The sequence below is a fragment of the Conger conger genome, chromosome 15 (genome assembly GCF_963514075.1).
Source record: "Conger conger chromosome 15, fConCon1.1, whole genome shotgun sequence".
In the NCBI taxonomy this organism is placed as follows: Eukaryota; Metazoa; Chordata; class Actinopteri; order Anguilliformes; family Congridae; genus Conger; species Conger conger.
This window is the reverse complement of record NC_083774.1, coordinates 36,954,388-36,977,764: the sequence shown is the minus strand read 5'-3', so window position 1 is coordinate 36,977,764 and position 23,377 is coordinate 36,954,388. Positions and strand designations below refer to the sequence as shown.

General features: G+C 42.0%; 1 protein-coding gene across 1 annotated transcript in view; it reads left to right on the top strand.

The window, feature by feature from the left end:
- Positions 1–18,410, top strand: part of LOC133111121 (NLR family CARD domain-containing protein 3-like) — a 60,333-nt gene extending 41,923 nt beyond the window's left edge. The window contains exons 6-10 of the mRNA XM_061221272.1: positions 5,061–5,234; positions 8,786–8,929; positions 11,418–11,591; positions 13,895–14,012; positions 18,396–18,410. Coding sequence (XP_061077256.1) covers positions 5,061–5,234; positions 8,786–8,929; positions 11,418–11,591; positions 13,895–14,012; positions 18,396–18,410 — 625 coding nt within the window. The remainder of the gene's footprint in view (positions 1–5,060; positions 5,235–8,785; positions 8,930–11,417; positions 11,592–13,894; positions 14,013–18,395) is intronic.
- The last annotated feature ends 4,967 nt before the right edge of the window (positions 18,411–23,377 follow it).

The window sequence follows — 23,377 nt, the reverse complement described above, 5'->3', positions numbered from 1 at the left end:
AACCACAACTCTGGTGGTGACTGTTAGGGTTAGTGTGTAGAGAGGCCCTGTGGCCTCATCTTTATCATCAGAATAGTTGTGACGAGGGTTTATCCGCCCTGTGGCTCCCCGCCGAGATTCCTCAACCACAATTGTTTCTATCACTTGCCCTTTATCATCAATTAGGCCTTCTGCGTACACAGTTAATTGTCTTCTCACCCCTTTTAATATCCCTTCTACAGGGAAAGCGTGAAACCTGAAGTATGCCACTTGCCCTACTTTTTGTGCTCTATCTTTGAACTTTCTCATTAATAGATCTGTATCACTGCTGTACCATGCTCTGGTTGTATGATCCCCAAAAGGTACGTCTAGTACTTCAGCATCTTCTGGTGGGTACAGACAATTTTTAACTTCCTCTTTATAATCTGTTAATCTCCATACTACTCTTCCTTCTCTATTTATGTCTTTTCGCCTAAACCTCATAGGTCTGGTATCTGTTTCCCCCCTTTGGTTAACCATCAGCAGCCAGGTGGGCCCATAGTTGTATGTCTGTTCAATAACATTTCTTAGTTGGTCGTCTCGTTGTCTACCCATAATGGGCTGGGCGTATGTTGACTTTTCCTGACCTTTGGAGGTCTCGTTTTTATCATAGGGGATTAATGCATGAGTGAGGCCTGCTGCTACAGCTGATCCCTCGAAAGTGAGTTCTCTGCACTCATTACATGTCACAAATTCCCCTTCTACTGTTTCAAGGCAGTAACATTTCTTCCTAGGCTGCCCCCCCTTCTCAGGCCCCTCTTTCTCTCTAGCCATGAGGAAAGTGGTATTTGTCGCAATGCTAATTCTGCATTGTCCACAGACCACTAATCTGTGCATCATCACTACTGGAGAATGCTCTGTCTGGTTGTCATTCCCCATAGGGCGTCCCCTGGTAACCCCTCTATTTTTGGGGGTACTCTTGCCCCACCAGGTCCCTGATATCCTGGCCTTAACTCATTACATGAACACAGGATGCAACAGCCTGGCCCTTTAATATCTTCCTACATTGTGCCACTGAGGTTATTCCTCCCTTTTTCAATTTTACCGTATTTTTATCTAACACTTTCTCTACTATCCCATTTACTTGAGGATGATAGGGTGGGGAGAATATTCTTTCTATATTGTTTTTGATACACCATATTGTTTTAGTCCGAATCCTGTGATGGCTGAAGACTTTGGTTTATTGCCGTTTGCTATATCCCTCCACAATATATCTGCTAAGACTATAGCGCTGTTTTATCTTTTCTCCCGTGTTGGAATCTCAAAAGAGATTCTTACAGAAGAAGGAACCTCCTTTATGTTACGGACACTGAAACTGCTATACAAATTTTGGCACGTCTGGTCTGTTCGAACTAGTGTCTGCCACCCTGATGAGCTGGTGGAGCGGTGATGCTGAAGACAATGATTTGTATGTTTGTTTCAACGCAAGATCATAGTTATCAAACATTCACTCTCTGAATCAACACGTGAATGCTCTACTGCACCATTCTGGGCCGTAGTTTTTTGACCTGTTTCTGGATTGTGTTTTTGTCTGATTAGCCTGTTTGATTTCGACTCATCTGTGGCCACTACTAGCTACTCTTTGGATTACCATTGAGACATCTCTTTGCTAGAAATCTGACCCATTGCCTATTACAAACTTCATTATCCCTGCTGTATCTGTTTGCTGGCTTTTGAACCTCGCCTGTCTGACCTGTTATCTGGTAATAAAGACCTTTATTACAACAAAACCTCCATCTGAGTCTTGCATCTGGATCCCCTCTGTGTGAGCCATGACACAATTCTTAGAAGTGGGTTCTGTTGTCTGTCCCTTCTCTGAGCTAAATCAATTATTACATTTGAGTAGATGTGATCACAAAATTGTTTGGAGGTTCTGAGAGTAGGGGCAGTCGCATTTCATGTCGGCCTGTAACAGGCAGAGATGTCATTTGTACCATAATCCATAGTGCTTTTCATACAACCGCCACCAGGTGGCAAATCCCTGACTCCACAGTTTAGTTCCAATCTTCAAGCAGCAGTATTTCATATCAATTGGTGGCCCATAGCCCCTTCCCCTGAGCCCAATTAGTGGGTCTCAACAGCCCTCTCTCCTGAGAAGTCCAAGCCAAACAGCCTCTGCTCCTGCTTAAGACTGCTGCAGGCTGATCAGCAGTGCAGCACACCTGTGGCTCCTGCTTGTTGGGGGAAATGCTGGCCACTTGTGTGAGGTGTGAGGAGCGCTCCATGGTCCTGACCAATTCAATGGGATAATATTGGTCTTCCAGCGACATCCCTTAGGCCCCGTGGCAGGAGTATGGCAGCTCTCCATGGTGCTGTCGGTGCTTCTGCAGTTCTGTGGGGCACTGATCTGTTATCAGGGCAGCACAACATTTAAAGAGTCTAATTTCATATAACCATGGATTTTTCAATCAATGATATTTATGTAGCATTCAGTTCATCTCCTTTTTTAATGCATGATTTTTATTTCATGTTTATCATATTGTACAATACACCCAAACATACAATAACAAATAATATTACACCACACTACATAACATGGACAAAAAATTAAAAACGTTACAAAGACAGTAGTACCACACTACCTTCCCCTCTCTACTGGTCCGGGCTGACCAAGAATCTCCAAAATAGGGCCCCTAAATTTACCTTTGTTATCTCCATTTTAAAGTAGAATTTAATCATGCCTGACACTCCACTCTCCACTCTCCCTTATATGCCAAGTACTCAATGTATGCTCCCAGGATTAGCACTATTGCTGAAAAAGGTATAAAATGAATTAGAGCCATGGAGATCACACAAGTTAAAAGTAAGAATTTCTTAACAGGCCATTATCTTAGAATTCAGCAGTCAATTAATACAGAAATGAAGAAGACCAATACACAGTCAATAATCAGTGGTGCGGCCTGTAGCATAGTGGTTAAGGGAAATGACTGGGACACGCATGGTCAGAGATTCTAATCCTGGTGTAGCCACAATAAGATCTGCACAGCTGTTGGGCCCTTGAGCGAGGCCCTTAACCCTGCATTGCTCCTGGGGAGGACTGTCTCCTGCTTAGTCTACTGAACTGTATGTTGCTCTGGATGAGAGCATCTGCCAAATGCCAGTAATGTAATGTAATCTTACCCAGGCTTAACTACACACAAACACAGAAAACGCACATGTGGGAAGTTGGATGTGATCTTCCCTGATTGGTTTGTCTTCCTTCCTTTTATGTGTTATTTTATGTTTCCCTACATCCTCTGGCTTTGCTTGCACTATTAAAACTGACTGTACTGGTGTGACAGGGGCACATATCCACCCCAGTGAACTGGCAGGAAGTTCCAAGCATTTTCCCCGCACTGCCAATACATGTCTAGTGCAATAGCGGTTCCATTTCTTAAATCGGTCTCTTCAGTTAAATTAGTGTTAGTTTCCCGCACATCGGTGACATTTAAGGTTAAATTACAATGAGTAGTTGTTCCTATATCTAAACTACCGCTTCCTTTGAAGCAGACAGGAAAAAGGGTTCTGGGTCGTATTTTGGCAATAATTTTTACAGGGGATTGGTGCTCGGTAGTTTGGGGTGGCCATTCCAAAAGGTATTGCAACATGGGCCCATTTTCCTGGTGTCAGCATACCTGGTTGTGTGGTGTTGCGTGGGGCAGTGCAGTGTGCAGCATTTCCCACTGAGCAAGCTAGCTCTAATGATTTATTCTGGGAATGTGGTTGGGCGAAAAGAAAGGCAGTGGAGTGAGGCATTATAGCACATACATAGCAGTCTGTGGTTATTTTAGCTTGTCCTTGTGCGGAGTGATTAATGTACCTCCACCAAATGTTTGAGTGGAAGGAGACATATTCAGCTCTGTGGATCCATGATACATTTCTTAGAAGTGGGTTCTGTTGTCTGTCCCTTCTCTGAGCTAAATCAATTATTACATTTGAGTAGATGTGATCACAACATTTTTTGGAAATACTTATTTCATGTGAAAATATGATATAAAATTCATAAAATGTATATGATGTTGTTATTGTGGATTATTTTGTGATATTCTGTCTCTCAATGTTAAAATGTACCTATAATATAAATTTTACGCAGTTCCATTCTTTGTAAGTGGGCAAATGTACGAAATCAGCAAGGGATCAAATAATTATTGCTCTCACTGTATGTGGGGATTCCTTACATATTTTGTTTTTTCAATTCACAAAAGTTTGCAAAGGTATAATGAGAATTGTGAAACTGCACTTCTGCGGTGTAATCAGTACCATCAAATTTCCTAAATGACTCCATGCAGGGATGACATGATATTGTGGTGTCCAGGGGTACAGGCTGGCCAACCAGGGGGTCCCAGCATGGGTCAGCCACTTCCGGGATGGCAAAATAACTTTTTAAAATGATTCAAGCGCTGTTGCCTAAAATTGTCATTGAGAATGTGTTACTTGACGAGTGAACAATGTTAAGTGTTTAATAAAACATATGGATGTATGTTGAAAGTGCATGTTACCCTGTGTGGGGTTTGGGGGTGGCCGGGGGACTATCGGCTGGCAGGCAGCCCATGTCGCCCATACCAAAATCCACACCTGCAAAAGAGGATCCCCAAAGTCAAAGAAACCAACAAAGATAAATAAGGCAAAAATAAATAAAACTGAGACAATAACATAATGGTAGCCTCGAGATTTTTTGGAAAGACAAATGTCCCAGAATTAAACTACAAACCATACAAACATAGGTTAAACTTCATAATAAAAAAATATATTTTTGGTCTTTGATTTTTACGCCAAATTACAACTTGGATAGGTCCTAATGCATCAGTCTCCTGGTGACCTGTTGAGGAAAGGCTGGTATATCCTCAGGGAAACATTAGTTTCTAGAAAGGTGGATGCTGTTAAAATCAGCTGATCAGTACAAACATGAACTTAACATTAAAGTAAACAAATCTGCTAATTTATTTACTGTGGAGAGGACTGAAGCTGAAGTGTGTGTGTGTGTGTGTGTGTGTGTGTGTGTGTGTGTGTGTGTGTGCGTGTTTGTGCATGCATGTGTGCTTGCGTGTGTGATTTCCCTGCAGGCTGGGTGGGTGTAATCTCACAGAGGGCTGCTGTGATGTTCTGGCCTCAGTCCTGCGCTCTCCTCACTCAGTGCTGAGAGACCTAGAGCTCAGCAACAACAACCTGCAGGATTCAGGAGTGAGAGCGCTCTCTGCTGGACTGGAGGACCCACACTGTAAACTACAGAGACTGGGGTGAGTACGAGCACAAACCCCTTCAACCAAAAAGGAGTCCAATGTGAGAAAATAGAACAGGGCCACTCCAAAGTGCACCGCAGTAGTACCACAAGACAGTAGTACCACACTGCCTTCCGCTCTCTACTGGTCCGGGCTGACCAAGAATCTCCACAATAGGGCCAATAAATGTACCTTTGTTATCTGACTCCATTTTAAACTAGAATTTGGTTTTAATCATGCGTGACACTCGACTCTCCCTTATATGCCACCATTACTCAATATATGCTCCATATATATTAGCACTATTGCTGAAAAAGGTATAAAATGAATGACAGCCATGGAGATCACGCAGGTTAAAAGTAAGAATTTCATAATTTCCTACCTTCCTTAACAGGCAGGTAGGTCATTATCTTAGAATGTAACAGTCAATTAATACAGAAATGAAGAAGACAAATACAAAGTCAATAATCTTACCCAGCCTGCTTAACTACACACAAACACAGAAAATGCACATGTGGGAAGTGGGATGCGATCTTCCCTGATTGGTTTGTCTTCCTTCCTTTTATGTGTTATTTTATGTTTCCCTACATCCTCTGGCTTTGCTTGAATGATGAAAACGGACTGTACTGGTGTGACAAGGGGACATATCCCCCCCCCCCCCAGTGAACTGGCAGGCAGTTCCAAGCATTTTCCCCACACTGCCTATACATGTCTAGTCCATTTCCTAAATCAGTCCCTTCAGTTAAATTAGTGTTCATCATTTCCCGCATATTGGTGACATTTAAGGTTATATTACATTGGGTAGTTGTTCCCATATCTAAGGTATTGCAACATGGACCCATTTTCCTGGTGTCAGCATACCTGGTTGTGTGGTGTTGGGTGGGGCACTGCTGTGTGCAGCATTTCCCACTAAGCAAGCTAGCTCTAATGATTTATTCTGGGAATGTGGTTGCGCTAAAAGAAAGGTAGGGGAAGCAGTGGAGTGAGGCATTATAGCACATACATAGCAGTCTATAATTATTTTAGCTTGTCCTTGTGCGAAGTGATTAATGTACCTCCACCAAACATTTGAGTGGAAGGAGACATATTCAGCTCTGTGGAGCCATGATACATTTCTTAGAAGTGGGTTCTGTTGTCTGTCCCTTCTCTGAACTAAATCAATTATTACATTCGAGTAGATGTGATCACAAAATTTTTTGGAGTTTCTGAGAGTAGGGGCAGTCGCATTTCATTTCGGCCTGTAACAGGCAGAGATGTCATTTGTACCATAATCCATAGTGCTTTTCACACAACCGCCACCAGGTGGCAAATCCCTGACTCCACAGTTTAGTTCCAATCTTCAAGCAGCAGTATTTCATATCAATCGGTGGCCCACAGCCCCTTCCCCTCAGCCCAGTTAGTGGGTCTCAACAGCCCTCTCTCCTGAGAAGTCCAAGCCAAACAGCCTCTGCTCCTGCTTAAGACTGCTGCAGGCTGATCAGCAGTGCAGCACACCTGTGGCTCCTGCTTGTTGGGGGAAATGCTGGCCACTTGTGTGAGGTGTGAGGAGCGCTCCATGGTCCTGACCAATTCAATGGGATAATATTGGTCTTCCAGCGCCATCCCTTAGGCCCCGTGGCAGTAGTATGGCAGCTCTCCATGGTGCTGTCGGTGCTTCTGCAGTTCTGTGGGGCACCGATCTGTTATCAGGGCAGCACAACATTTAAAGAGTCTAATTTCATATAACCATGGATTTTTCAATCAATGATATTTATGTAGCATTCAGTTCATCTCCTTTTTTAATGCATGATTTTTATTTCATGTTTATCATATTGTACAATACACCCAAACATACAATAAATACAAATAATATTACACCACGCTACATAACACGGACAAAAAATTAAAAACGTTACAAAGACAGTAGTACCACACTACCTTCCGCTCTCTACTGCTCCGGGCTGACCAAGAATCTCCATAATAGGGCCCATAAATTTACCTTTGTTATCTGACTCCATTTTAAAGTAGAATATAATCATGCCTGACACTCCACTCTCCCTTATATGCCACCAGTACTCAATGTATGCTCCCAGGATTAGCACTATTGCTGAAAAAGGTATAAAATGAATTAGAGCCAAGGAGATCACACAAGTTAAAAGTAAGAATTTCTTAACAGGCCATTATCTTAGAATTCAGCAGTCAATTAATACAGAAATGAAGAAGACAAATACACAGTCAATAATCAGTGGTGCGGCCTGTAGCATAGTGGTTAAGGGAAATGACTGGGACACGCATGGTCGGAGATTCTAATCCTGGTGTAGCCACAATAAGATCTGCACAGCTGTTGGGCCCTTGAGCGAGGCCCTTAACCCTGCATTGCTCCTGGGGAGGACTGTCTCCTGCTTAGTCTACTGAACTGTATGTTGCTCTGGATAAGAGCATCTGCCAAATGCCAGTAATGTAATGTAATCTTACCCAGGCTTAACTACACACAAACACAGAAAACGCACATGTGGGAAGTTGGATGTGATCTTCCCTGATTGGTTTGTCTTCCTTCCTTTTATGTGTTATTTTATGTTTCCCTACATCCTCTGGCTTTGCTTGCACTATTAAAACTGACTTTATTGGTGTGACAGGGGCACATATCCACCCCAGTGAACTGGCAGGAAGTTCCAAGCATTTTCCCCGCACTGCCAATACATGTCTAGTGCAATAGCGGTTCCATTTCCTAAATCGGTCCCTTCAGTTAAATTAGTGTTAGTCATTTCCCGCACATCGATGACATTTAAGGTTAAATTACAACGAGTAGTTGTTCCTATATCTAAACTACCGCTTCCTTTGAAGCAGACAGGAAAAAGGGTTCTGGGTCGTATTTTGGCAATCATTTTTACAGGGGATTGGTGCTCGTTAGTTTGGGGTGGCCATTCCAAAAGGTATTGCAACATGGGCCCATTTTCCTGGTGTCAGCATACCTGGTTGTGTGGTGTTGTGTGGGGCAGTGCAGTGTGCAGCATTTCCCACTGAGCAAGCTAGCTATAATGATTTATTCTGGGAATGTGGTTGGGCGAAAAGAAAGGTAGGGGAAGCAGTGGAGTGAGGCATTATAGCACATACATAGCAGTCTGTGGTTATTTTAGCTTGTCCTTGTGTGGAGTGATTCATGTACCTCCACCAAACGTTTGAGTGGAAGGAGACATATTCACCTCTGTGGAGCCATGAAACATTTCTTAGAAGTGGGTTCTGTTGTCTGTCCTTTCTCTGAGCTAAATCAATTATTACATTTTTTGGAAATACTTATTTCATGTGAAAATATGATATTAAATTCATAAAATGTATATGATGTTGTTATTGTGGATTATTTTGTGATATTCTGTCTCTCAATGTTAAAATGTACCTATAATATAAATTCTACACAGTTCCATTCTTTGTAAGTGGGCAAATGTACAAAATCAGCAAGGGATCAAATAATTATTGCTCTCACTGTATGTGGGGATTCCTTACATATATGTGTGTGTGTGTGTGTGTGTGTGTGTGTGTTTGCGTGTGTAATTTCCCTGCAGGCTGGAATGGTGTAATCTCACAGAGGGCTGCTGTGATGTTCTGGCCTCAGTCCTGCGCTCTCCTCATTCAGTGCTGAGAGACCTAGAGCTCAGAGGCAACAACCTGCAGGATTCAGGAGTGAGAGCGCTCTCTGCTGGACTGGAGGACCCACACTGTAAACTACAGAGACTGGGGTGAGTACGAGCACAAACCCCTTCAACCAAAAAGGAGTCCAATGTGAGAAAATAGAACAGGGCCACTCCAAAGTGCACCGCAGTAGTACCACAAGACAGTAGTACCACACTGCCTTCCGCTCTCTACTGGTCCGGGCTGACCAAGAATCTCCACAATAGGGCCAATAAATGTACCTTTGTTATCTGACTTCATTTTAAACTAGAATTTAATCATGCCTGACACTCCACTTTCCCTTCTATGCCACCAGTACTCAATGTATGCTCCCAGGATTAGCACTATTGCTGAAAAAGGTATAAAATGAATTAGAGCCATGGAGATCACACAAGTTAAAAGTAAGAATTTCTTAACAGGCCATTATCTTAGAATTCAGCAGTCAATTAATACAGAAATGAAGAAGACAAATACACAGTCAATAATCAGTGGTGCGGCCTGTAGCATAGTGGTTAAGGTAAATGACTGGGACACGCATGGTCGGAGATTCTAATCCTGGTGTAGCCACAATAAGATCTGCACAGCTGTTGGGCCCTTGAGCGAGGCCCTTAACCCTGCATTGCTCCTGGGGAGGACTGTCTCCTGCTTAGTCTACTGAACTGTATGTTGCTCTGGATAAGAGCATCTGCCAAATGCCAGTAATGTAATGTAATCTTACCCAGCCTTAACTACACACAAACACAGAAAACGCACATGTGGGAAGTTGGATGTGATCTTCCCTGATTGGTTTGTCTTCCTTCCTTTTATGTGTTATTTTATGTTTCCCTACATCCTCTGGCTTTGCTTGCACTATTAAAACTGACTGTACTGGTGTGACAGGGGCACATATCCATCCCAGTTAAATTAGTGTTAGTCATTTCCCGCACATCGGTGACATTTAAGGTTAAATTACAATGAGTAGTTGTTCCTATATCTAAACTACCGCTTCCTTTGAAGCAGACAGGAAAAAGGGTTCTGGGTCGTATTTTGGCAATCATTTTTACAGGGGATTGGTGCTCGGTAGTTTGGGGTGGCCATTCCAAAAGGTATTGCAACATGGACCATTTTCCTGGTGTCAGCATACCTGGTTGTGTGGTGTTGCGTGGGGCAGTGCAGTGTGCAGCATTTCCCACTGAGCAAGCTAGCTCTAATGATTTATTCTGGGAATGTGATTGGGCGAAAAGAAAGGTAGGGGAAGCAGTGGAGTGAGGCATTATAGCACATACATAGCAGTCTGGTTTTTTTAGCTTGTCCTTGTGTGGAGTGATTCATGTACCTCCACCAAACGTTTGAGTGGAAGGAGACATATTCACCTCTGTGGATCCATGATACATTTCTTAGAAGTGGGTTCTGTTGTCTGTCCCTTCTCTGAGCTAAATCAATTATTACATTTGAGTAGATGTGATCACAACATTTTTTGGAAATACTTATTTCATGTGAAAATATGATATAAAATTCATAAAATGTATATGATGTTGTTATTGTGGATTATTTTGTGATATTCTGTCTCTCAATGTTAAAATGTACCTATAATATAAATTTTACGCAGTTCCATTCTTTGTAAGTGGGCAAATGTACGAAATCAGCAAGGGATCAAATAATTATTGCTCTCACTGTATGTGGGGATTCCTTACATATTTTGTTTTTTCAATTCACAAAAGTTCGCAAAGGTATAATGAGAATTGTGAAACTGCACTTCTGCGGTGTAATCAGTACCATCAAATTTCCTAAATGACTCCATGCAGGGATGACATGATATTGTGGTGTCCGGGGGTACAGGCTGGCCAACCAGGGGGTCCCAGCATGGGTCAGCCACTGGGATGGCAAAATAACTTTTAAAAATTATTCAAGCGCTGTTGCCTAAAATTGTCATTGAGAATGTGTTACTTGACGAGTGAACAATGTTAAGTGTTTAATAAAACATATGGATGTATGTTGAAAGTGCATGTTACCCTGTGTGGGGTTTGGGGGTGGCCGGGGGACTATCGGCTGGCAGGCAGCCCATGTCGCCCATACCAAAATCCACACCTGCAAAAGAGGATCCCCAAAGTCAAAGAAACCAACAAAGATAAATAAGGCAAAAATAAATAAAACTATGAGACAATAACATAATGGTAGCCTCAAGATTTTTTGGAAAGACAAATGTCCCAGAATTAAACTACAAACCATACAAACATAGGTGAAACTTCATAATAAAAAATATATTTTTGGTCTTTGATTTTTACGCCAAATTACAACTTGGATAGGTCCTAATGCATCAGTCTCCTGGTGACCTGTTGAGGAAAGGCTGGTATATCCTCAGGGAAACATTAGTTTCTAGAAAGGTGGATGCTGTTAAAATCAGCTGATCAGTACAAACATGAACTTAACATTAAAGTAAACAAATCTGCTAATTTATTTACTGTGGAGAGGACTGAAGCTGAAGTGTGTGTGTGTGTGTGTGTGTGTGTGTGTGTGTGTGTGTGTGCGTGCGTGTTTGTGCATGCATGTGTGCTTGCGTGTGTGATTTCCCTGCAGGCAGGGTGGGTGTAATCTCACAGAGGGCTGCTGTGATGTTCTGGCCTCAGTCCTGCGCTCTCCTCACTCAGTGCTGAGAGACCTAGAGCTCAGCAACAACAACCTGCAGGATTCAGGAGTGAGAGCGCTCTCTGCTGCACTGGAGGACCCACACTGTAAACTACAGAGACTGGAGTGAGTACGAGCACAAACCCCTTCAACCAAAAAGGAGTCCAATGTGAGAAAATAGAACAGGGCCACTCCAAAGTGCACCGCAGTAGTACCACAAGACAGTAGTACCACACTGCCTTCCGCTCTCTACTGATCCGCGCTGACCAAGAATCTCCACAATAGGGCCAATAAATGTACCTTTGTTATCTGACTCCATTTTAAACTAGAATTTAGAATTTGGTTTTAATCATGCGTGACACTCGACTCTCCCTTATATGCCACCATTACTCAATATATGCTCCATATATATTAGCACTATTGCTGAAAAAGGTATAAAATGAATGACAGCCATGGAGATCACGCAGGTTAAAAGTAAGAATTTCATAATTTCCTACCTACCTTAACAGGCAGGTAGGTCATTATCTTAGAATATGACAGTCAATTAATACAGAAATGAAGAAGACAAATACGAAGTCAATAATCTTACCCAGCCTGCTTAACTACACACAAACACAGAAAATGCACATGTGGGAAGTGGGATGCGATCTTCCCTGATTGGTTTGTCTTCCTTCCTTTTATGTGTTATTTTATGTTTCCCTACATCCTCTGGCTTTGCTTGAATGATGAAAACGGACTGTACTGGTGTGACAAGGGGACATATCCCCCCCCCCCCAGTGAACTGGCAGGCAGTTCCAAGCATTTTCCCCACACTGCCAATACATGTCTAGTCCATTTCCTAAATCAGTCCCTTCAGTTAAATTAGTGTTCATCATTTCCCGCATATTGGTGACATTTAAGGTTATATTACATTGGGTAGTTGTTCCCATATCTAAGGTATTGCAACATGGCCCCATTTTCCTGGTGTCAGCATACCTGGTTGTGTGGTGTTGGGTGGGGCACTGCTGTGTGCAGCATTTCCCACTAAGCAAGCTAGCACTAATGATTTATTCTGGGAATGTGGTTGCGCTAAAAGAAAGGTAGGGGGAGCAGTGGAGTGAGGCATTATAGCACATACATAGCAGTCTGTGGTTATTTTAGCTTGTCCTTGTGCAGAGTGATTAATGTACCTCCACCAAACGTTTGAGTGAAAGGAGACATATTCAGCTCTGTGGAGCCATGATACATTTCTTAGAAGTGGGATCTGTTGTCTGTCCCTTCTCTGAGCTAAATCAATTATTACATTTGAGTCGATGTGATCACAAAATTTTTTGGAAATACTTATTTCATGTGAAAATATGATATTAAATTTATAAAATGTATATGATGTTGTTATTGTGGATTATTTTGTGATATTCTGTCTCTCAATGTTAAAATTTACCTATAATATAAATTCTACACAGTTCCATTCTTTGTAAGTGGGCAAATGTGCAAAATCAGCAAGGGATCAAATAATTCTTGCTCTCACTGTATGTGGGGATTCCTTACATATTTTGTTTTTTCAATTCACAAAAGTTTGCAAAGGGATAATGAGAATTGTGAAACTGCACTTCTGCGGTGTACTCAGTACCATCAAATTTCCTAAATGACTCCATGCAGGGATGACATGATATTGTGGTGTCCGGGGGTACAGGCTGGCCAACCAGGGGGTCCCAGCATGGGTCAGCCACTTCCGGGTTGGCAAAATAACTTTTTTTAATTATTCAAGCGCTGTTGCCTAAAATTGTCATTGAGAATGTGTTACTTGACTAGTGAACAATGTTAAGTGTTTAATAAAACACATGGATGTATGTTGAAAGTGCATGTTACCCTGTGTGGGGTTTGGGGGTGGCCGGGGGACTATCGGCTGGCAGGCAGCCCATGTCGCCCATACCAAAATCCACACCTGCAAAAGAGGATCCCCAAAGTCAAAGAAACCAACAAAGATAAGGCAAAAATAAATAAAACTATGAGACAATAACATAATGGTAGCCTCGAGATTTTTTGGAAAGACAAATGTCCCAGAATTAAACTACAAACCATACAAACATAGGTGAAACGTCATCTGGAGGACTATCTTTAACAAAATAAAAAATATATTTTTGGTCTTTGATTTTACGCCAAATTACAACTTGGATAGGTCCTAATGCATCAGTCTCCTGGTGACCTGTTGAGGAAAGGCTGGTATATCCTCAGGGAAACATTAGTTTCTAGAAAGGTGGATGCTGTTAAAATCAGCTGATCAGTACAAACATGAACTTAACATTAAAGTAAACAAATCTGCTAATTTATTTACTGTGGAGAGGACTGAAGCTGAAGTGTGTGTGTGTGTGTGTGTGTGTGTGTGTGTGTGTGTGTGTGTGTGCGTGTTTGTGCATGCATGTGTGCTTGCGTGTGTGATTTCCCTGCAGGCTGGCTTATTGTGATCTCACAGAGGGCTGCTGTGATGTTCTGGCCTCAGTCCTGCGCTCTCCTCACTCAGTGCTCAGAGACCTAGAGCTCAGAGGCAACAACCTGCAGGATTCAGGAGTGAGAGCGCTCTCTGCTGGACTGGAGGACCCACACTGTAAACTACAGAGACTGGGGTGAGTACGAGCACAAACCCCTTCAACCAAAAAGGAGTCCAATGTGAGAAAATAGAACAGGGCCACTCCAAAATGCACCGCAGTAGTACCACAAGACAGTAGTACCACACTGCCTTCCGCTCTCTACTGGTCCGGGCTGACCAAGAATCTCCACAATAGGGCCAATAAATGTACCTTTGTTATCTGACTCCATTTTAAACTAGAATTTAGAATTTGGTTTTCATCATGCGTGACACTCGACTCTCCCTTATATGCCACCATTACTCAATATATGCTCCATATATATTAGCACTATTGCTGAAAAAGGTATAAAATGAATTACAGCCAAGGAGATCACGCAAGTTAAAAGTAAGAATTTCATAATGACCTACCTACCTTAACAGGCAGGTAGGTCATTATCTTAGAATGTAACAGTCAATTAATACAGAAATGAAGAAGACCAAATACAAAGTCAATAATCTTACCCAGCCTGCTTAACTACACACAAACACAGAAAATGCACATGTGGGAAGTGGGATGCGATCTTCCCTGATTGGTTTGTCTTCCTTCCTTTTATGTGTTATTTTATGTTTCCCTACATCCTCTGGCTTTGCTTGAATGATGAAAACGGACTGTACTGGTTTGACAAGGGCACATATCCCCCCCCGAGTGAACTGGCAGGCAGTTCCAAGCATTTTCCCCACACTGCCAATACATGTCTAGTCCATTTCCTAAATCAGTCCCTTCAGTTAAATTAGTGTTCGTCATTTCCCGCATATTGGTGACATTTAAGGTTATATTACATTGGGTAGTTGTTCCCATATCTAAGGTATTGCAACATGGACCCATTTTCCTGGTGTCAGCATACCTGGTTGGGTGGTGTTGGGTGGGGCACTGCTGTGTGCAGCATTTCCCACTAAGCAAGCTAGCTCTAATGATTTATTCTGGGAATGTGGTTGCGCTAAAAGAAAGGTAGGGGAAGCAGTGGAGTGAGGCATTATAGCACATACATAGCAGTCTATAATTATTTTAGCTTGTCCTTGTGCGGAGTGATTAATGTACCTCCACCAAACGTTTGAGTGGAAGGAGACATATTCAGCTCTGTGGAGCCATGATACATTTCTTAGAAGTGGGTTCTGTTGTCTGTCCCTTCTCTGAGCTAAATCAATTATTACATTCGAGTAGATGTGATCACAAAATTTTTTGGAGTTTCTGAGAGTAGGGGCAGTCGCATTTCATTTCGGCCTGTAACAGGCAGAGATGTCATTTGTACCATAATCCATAGTGCTTTTCACACAACCGCCACCAGGTGGCAAATCCCTGACTCCACAGTTTAGTTCCAATCTTCAAGCAGCAGTATTTCATATCAATCGGTGGCCCACAGCCCCTTCCCCTCAGCCCAGTTAGTGGGTCTCAACAGCCCTCTCTCCTGAGAAGTCCAAGCCAAACAGCCTCTGCTCCTGCTTAAGACTGCTGCAGGCTGATCAGCAGTGCAGCACACCTGTGGCTCCTGCTTGTTGGGGGAAATGCTGGCCACTTGTGTGAGGTGTGAGGAGCGCTCCATGGTCCTGACCAATTCAATGGGATAATATTGGTCTTCCAGCGACATCCCTTAGGCCCCGTGGCAGTAGTATGGCAGCTCTCCATGGTGCTGTCGGTGCTTCTGCAGTTCTGTGGGGCACTGAACTGTTATCAGGGCAGCACAACATTTAAAGAGTCTAATTTCATATAACCATGGATTTTTCAATCAATGATATTTATGTAGCATTCAGTTCATCTCCTTTTTTAATGCATGATTTTTATTTCATGTTCATCACATTGTACAATACACCCAAACATACAATAAATACAAATAATATTACACCACACTGCATAACACGGACAAAAAATTCAAAACGTTACAAAGACAGTAGTACCACACTACCTTCCCCTCTCTACTGGTCCGGGCTGACCAAGAATCTCCATAATAGGGCCCATAAATTTACCTTTGTTATCTGACTCTATTTTAAAGTAGAATTTAATCATGCCTGACACTCCACTCTCCCTTATATGCCACCAGTACTCAATGTATGCTCCCAGGATTAGCACTATTGCTGAAAAAGGTATAAAATGAATTAGAGCCATGGAGATCACACAAGTTAAAAGTAAGAATTTCTTAACAGGCCATTATCTTAGAATTCAGCAGTCAATTAATACAGAAATGAAGAAGACAAATACACAGTCAATAATCAGTGGTGCGGCCTGTAGCATAGTGGTTAAGGTAAATGACTGGGACACGCATGGTCGGAGATTCTAATCCTGGTGTAGCCACAATAAGATCTGCACAGCTGTTGGGCCCTTGAGCGAGGCCCTTAACCCTGCATTGCTCCTGGGGAGGACTGTCTCCTGCTTAGTCTACTGAACTGTATGTTGCTCTGGATAAGAGCATCTGCCAAATGCCAGTAATGTAATGTAATCTTACCCAGCCTTAACTACACACAAACACAGAAAACGCACATGTGGGAAGTTGGATGTGATCTTCCCTGATTGGTTTGTCTTCCTTCCTTTTATGTGTTATTTTATGTTTCCCTACATCCTCTGGCTTTGCTTGCACTATTAAAACTGACTGTACTGGTGTGACAAGGGCACATATCCACCCCAGTGAACTGGCAGGAAGTTCCAAGCATTTTCCCCGCACTGCCAATACATGTCTAGTGCAATAGCGGTTCCATTTCCTAAATCGGTCCCTTCAGTTAAATTAGTGTTAGTCATTTCCCGCACATCGGTGACATTTAAGGTTAAATTACAATGAGTAGTTGTTCCTATATCTAAACTACCGCTTCCTTTGAAGCAGACAGGAAAAAGGGTTCTGGGTCGTATTTTGGCAATCATTTTTACAGGGGATTGATGCTCGGTAGTTTGGGGTGGCCATTCCAAAAGGTAATGCAACATGGGCCCATTTCCCTGGTATCAGCATACCTGGTTGTGTGGTGTTGCGTGGGGCAGTGCAGTGTGCAGCATTTCCCACTGAGCAAGCTAGCACTAATGATTTATTCTGGGAATGTGGTTGGGCGAAAAGAAAGGTAGGGGAAGCAGTGGAGTGAGGCATTGTAGCACATACATAGCAGTCTGTGGTTATTTTAGCTTGTCCTTGTGTGGAGTGATTCATGTACCTCCACCAAACGTTTGAGTGGAAGGAGACATATTCAGCTCTGTGGAGCCATGATACATTTCTTAGAAGTGGATTCTGTTGTCTGTCCCTTCTCGGAGCTAAATCAATTATTACATTTGAGTAGATGTGATCACAAAATTTTTTGGAAATACTTATTTCATGTGAAAATATGATATTAAATTCATAAAATGTATATGATGTTGTTATTGTGGATTATTTTGTGATATTCTGTCTCTCAATGTTAAAATGTAGCTATAATATAAATTCTACACAGTTCCATTCTTTGTAAGTGGGCAAATGTACAAAATCAGCAAGGGATCAAATAATTATTGCTCTCACTGTATGTGGGGATTCTTTACATATTTTGTTTTTTCAATTCACAAAAGTTTGCAAAGGGATAATGAGAATTGTGAAACTGCACTTCTGCGGTGTACTCAGTACCATCAAATTTCCTAAATTACTCCATGCAGGGATGACATGATATTGTGGTGTCCGGGGGTACAGGCTGGCCAACCAGGGGGTCCCAGCATGGGTCAGCCACTTCCGGGTTGGCAAAATAACTTTTTAAAATTATTCAAGCGCTGTTGCCTAAAATTGTCATTGAGAATGTGTTACTTGACGAGTGAACAATGTTAAGTGTTTAATAAAACATATGGATGTATGTTGAAAGTGCATGTTACCCTGTTTGGGGTTTGGGGGTGGCCGGGGGACTATCGGCTGGCAGGCAGCCCATGTCGCCCATACCAAAATCCACACCTGCAAAAGAGGATCCCCAAAGTCAAAGAAACCAACAAAGATAAATAAGGCAAAAATAAATAAAACTATGAGACAATAACATAATGGTAGCCTCGAGATTTTTTGGAAAGACAAATGTCCCAGAATTAAACTACAAACCATACAAACATAGGTGAAACGTCATCTGGAGGACTATCTTTAACAAATTTTAAAAAATAATTTTGATCTTTGATTTTACGCCAAATTAGAACTTGGATAGGTCCTAATGCATCAGTCTCCTGGTGACCTGTTGAAGAAAGGCTGGTATATCCTCAGGGAAACATTAGTTTCTAGAAAGGTGGATGCTGTTAAAATCAAATCTGCTAATTTATTTACTGTGGACAGGACTGAAGCTGAAGTGTGTGTGTGTGTGTGTGTGTGTGCGTGCATGCATGTGTGCTTGCGTGTGTGATTTCCCTGCAGGCTGGGTCGGTGTGATCTCACAGAGGGCTGCTGTGATGTTCTGGCCTCAGTCCTGCGCTCTCCTCACTCAGAGCTGAGGGATCTAGACCTCCAATTCAACAGCCTGCAGGATTCAGGAGTGAGAGCGCTCTCTGCTGGACTGGAGGACCCACACTGTCAACTACAGAGACTGGGGTGAGTACAAGCACAAACCCCTTCAAGCAAAAAGTGCAGTCCAGTGTGAGAAAATAGAACAGGGCCACTCCAAATGTCAATTCAAATTAAGGACACCGCGGCATCTGTTGAAATTGCAATTTAAAAAAAAAAATGTCATCATGCTTTCAGCTTCATACTCGTTTTACGTTTTTGTACAAGAACCTTCTAAAATTTAGGGGGTCATCACTTTGAAAGTACAGAGTTGCATGAAATGGCCATAATTCTACCAGGAAACTGCCAAATCATTTCATATTTGCTATCTTGGGAGTATTCAAATCTGTTGTCAAAAACATTCTTCTTATTTCATTTCAAAGATATTGGGCCTTAAATGTAATTTTATTTTTCACAAGAAGCCATTTTCGAAGCATCATATCTCAAAAAAGATAACTCATTTTTGTCTGTGGAAGTCTCAGAGACCTGAATCATATAAAAAATGACAATCTGGTGATTAGCAATGACAATATAACTCATGAATAATGCAATAAAGTTAATTTACGCTTATTTTTACACTGAAAAGGGGTGTCATAAATGTGCCACCATCCTCAACTTTGGATACGTTGAAGATTCACTCAAAAACATCTTTCATGAAACAAATTGTCAGGGAGTCTTGATAGGTTTGGTTTCTATTGCAGCTTCCTTTGTTGTACCAAGCAAGAATAAATGCAATAGCCCAAAAGAACTTTTGAAGTCTTTTAGGGCTAAAATAATCTTTTATTTTGAAACTAATAATTTCAAGTACATTGTATTTTTGAAGTAAAGTACCGATTGTGACAGCTACAGTGATTTTGGCGAGTTGCTTCTCCAGTAAGAATTTTGCTAGCTGGGAAAATATAATTTGGAGGTTCTGAGAGTAGGGGCAGTCGCATTTCATTTCGGCCTGTAACAGGCAGAGATGTAATTTGTACCATAATCCATAGTGCTTTTCACACAGCCACCACCAGGTGGCAAATCCCTGACTCCACAAAGACAGTAGTACCACACTACCTTCCGCTCTCTACTGGTCCGGGCTGACCAAGAATCTCCACCATAGGGACAATAAATTTACCTTAGTTATCTGACTCCATTTTAAACTAGAATTTAATCATGCCTGACACTCCGCTCTCCCTTATATGCCACCAGTACTCATATTCAGCTCCCTGGAGCCATGATAAATTTGGGTTCTGTTGTCTGTCCCTTCTCTGAGCTAAATCAATTATTATGTGACTGAGTAGATGTGATCACAAAAAACTTTGTTATCATGAAATGATAAAAGGAGGGACATTTTTAACAAAGACAATCAGCCGATAGTCTGCTTGCCAGACTATCGGCTGGCAGGCAGCCCATGTCGCCCATACCAAAATCCACACCTGCAAAAGAGGATCCCCAAAGTCAAAGAAACCAACAAAGATAAATAAGGCAAAAATAAATAAAACTATGAGACAATAAAATAATGGTAGCCTCAAGATTTTTTGGAAAGACAAATGTCCCAGAATTTAACTACAAACCATACAAACATAGGTGAAACATCATCTGGAGGACTATCTTTAACAAAATAAAAAATATATTTTTGGTCTTTGATTTTACGCCAAATTACAACTTGGATAGGTCCTAATGCCTCAGTCTCCTGGTGACCTGTTGAAGAAAGGCTGGTATATCCTCAGGGAAACATTAGTTTCTTGAAAGGTGGATGCTGTTAAAATCAGCTGATCAGTACAAACATGAACTTAACATTAAAAATCTGCTAATTTATTTACTGTGGACAGGACTGAAGCTGAAGTGTGTGTGTGTGTGTGTGTGTGTGTGTGTGTGTGTGTGTGTGTGTGTGTGTGTGTGTGTGTGTGTGTGTGTGTGTGTGTGTGTGTGTGTGTGTGTGTGTGTGTGTGTGTGTGTGTGTGTGTGCGCGCGCATGCATGTGCGCTTGCGTGTGTGATTTCCCTGCAGGCTGGGTTGGTGTGATCTCACAGAGGGCTGCTGTGATGTTCTGGCCTCAGTCCTGCGCTCTCCTCACTCAAAGCTGAGAGACCTAGAGCTCAGCGGCAACAACCTGCAGGATTCAGGAGTGAGAGCGCTCTCTGCTGGACTGGAGGACTCACACTGTAAACTACAGAGACTGGAGTGAGTACGAGCACAAACCCCTTCAACCAAAAAGGAGTCCAATGTGAGAAAATAGAACAGGGCCACTCCAAAGTGCACCGCAGTAGTACCACAAGACAGTAGTACCACACTGCCTTCCGCTCTCTACTGGTCCGGGCTGACCAAGAATCTCCACAATAGGGCCAATAAATGTACCTTTGTTATCTGACTCCATTTTAAACTAGAATTTAGAATTTGGTTTCAATCATGCGTGACACTCGACTCTCCCTTATATGCCACCATTACTCAATATATGCTCCATATATATTAGCACTATTGCTGAAAAAGGTATAAAATGAATTACAGCCAAGGAGATCACGCAAGTTAAAAGTAAAAATTTCATAATGACCTACCTACCTTAACAGGCAGGTAGGTCATTATCTTAGAATATAACAGTCAATTAATACAGAAATGAAGAAGACAAATACAAAGCTTACCCAGCTAAATTAGTGTTCGTCATTTCCCGCATATTGGTGACATTTAGGGTTATATTACATTGGGTAGTTGTTCCCATATCTAAGGTATTGCAACATGGCCCCATTTTCCTGGTGTCAGCATACCTGGTTGTGTGGTGTTGGATGGGGCACTGCTGTGTGCAGCATTTCCCACTAAGCAAGCTAGCTCAAATGATTCATTCTGGGAATGTGGTTGCGCTAAAAGAAAGGTAGGGGGAGCAGTGGAGTGAGGCATTATAGCACATACATAGCAGTCTGTGGTTATTTTAGCTTGTCCTTGTGCGGAGTGATTAATGTACCTCCACCAAACGTTTGAGTGGAAGGAGACATATTCAGCTCTGTGGAGCCATGATACATTTCTTAGAAGTGGGTTCTGTTGTCTGTCCCTTCTCTGAGCTAAATCAATTATTACATTTGAGTAGATGTGATCACAAAATTTTTTGGAGGTTCTGAGAGTAGGGGCAGTCACATTTCATTTCGGCCTGTAACAGGCAATGATATTTATGTAGCATGCAGTTCATCTCTTTTTTTAATGTATGTTTTTTATTTCATGTTGACCATATTGTACAATAGACCCAAACATACAATAAATACAAATAATATTACACCACACTACATAACACGGACAAAAAATTCAAAACGTTACAAAGACAGTAGTACCACACAACCTTCCGCTCCCTACTGGTCCGGGCTGACCAAGAATCTCCATAATAGGGCCCATAAATTTACCTTTGTTATCTGACTCCATTTTAAAGTAGAATTGAATCATGCCTGACACTCCACTCTCCCTTATATGCCACCAGTACTCAATGTATGCTCCCAGGATTAGCACTATTGCTGAAAAAGGTATAAAATGAATTAGAGCCATGGAGATCACACAAGTTAAAAGTAAGAATTTCTTAACAGGCCATTATCTTAGAATTCAGCAGTCAATTAATACAGAAATGAAGAAGACAAATACACAGTCAATAATCAGTGGTGCGGCCTGTAGCATAGTGGTTAAGGTAAATGACTGGGACACGCATGGTCGGAGATTCTAATCCTGGTGTAGCCACAATAAGATCTGCACAGCTGTTGGGCCCTTGAGCGAGGCCCTTAACCCTGCATTGCTCCTGGGGAGGACTGTCTCCTGCTTAGTCTACTGAACTGTATGTTGCTCTAGATAAGAGCATCTGCCAAATGCCAGTAATGTAATGTAATCTTACCCAGCCTTAACTACACACAAACACAGAAAACGCACATGTGGGAAGTTGGCTGTGATCTTCCCTGATTGGTTTGTCTTCCTTCCTTTTATGTGTTATTTTATGTTTCCCTACATCCTCTGGCTTTGCTTGCACTATTAAAACTGACTGTACTGGTGTGACAGGGGCACATATCCACCCCAGTGAACTGGCAGGAAGTTCCAAGCATTTTCCCCGCACTGCCAATACATGTCTAGTGCAATAGCGGTTCCATTTCCTAAATCGGTCCCTTCAGTTAAATTAGTGTTAGTCATTTCCCGCATATCGGTGACATTTAAGGTTAAATTACAATGAGTAGTTGCTCCTATATCTTAACTACCGCTTCCTTTGAAGCAGACAGGAAAAAGGGTTCTGAGTCGTATTTTGGCAATAATTTTTACAGGGGATTGGTGCTCGGTAGTTTGGCGTGGCCATTCCAAAAGGTATTGCAACATGGGCCCATTTTCCTGGTGTCAGCATACCTGGTTGTGTGGTGTTGCATGGGGCAGTGCTGTGTGCAGCTTTTCCCACTGAGCAAGCTAGCTCTAATGATTTATTCTGGGAATGTGATTGGGCGAAAAGAAAGGTAGGGGAAGCAGTGGAGTGAGGCATTATAGCACATACATAGCAGTCTGTGGTTATTTTAGCTTGTCCTTGTGCGGAGTGATTAATGTACCTCCACCAAACGTTTGAGTGGAAGGAGACATATTCAGCTCTGTGGAGCCATGATACATTTCTTAGAAGTGGGTTCTGTTGTCTTTCCCTTCTCTGAGCTAAATCAATTATTACATTTGAGTAGATGTGATCACAAAATTTTTTGGAAATACTTATTTAATGTGAAAATATGATATTAAATTCATAAAATGTATATGAAGTTGTTATTGTGGATTATTTTGTGATATTCTGTCTCTCAATGTTAAAATGTACCTATAATATAAATTCTACACAGTTCCATTCTTTGTAAGTGGGCAAATGTACAAAATCAGCAAGGGATCAAATA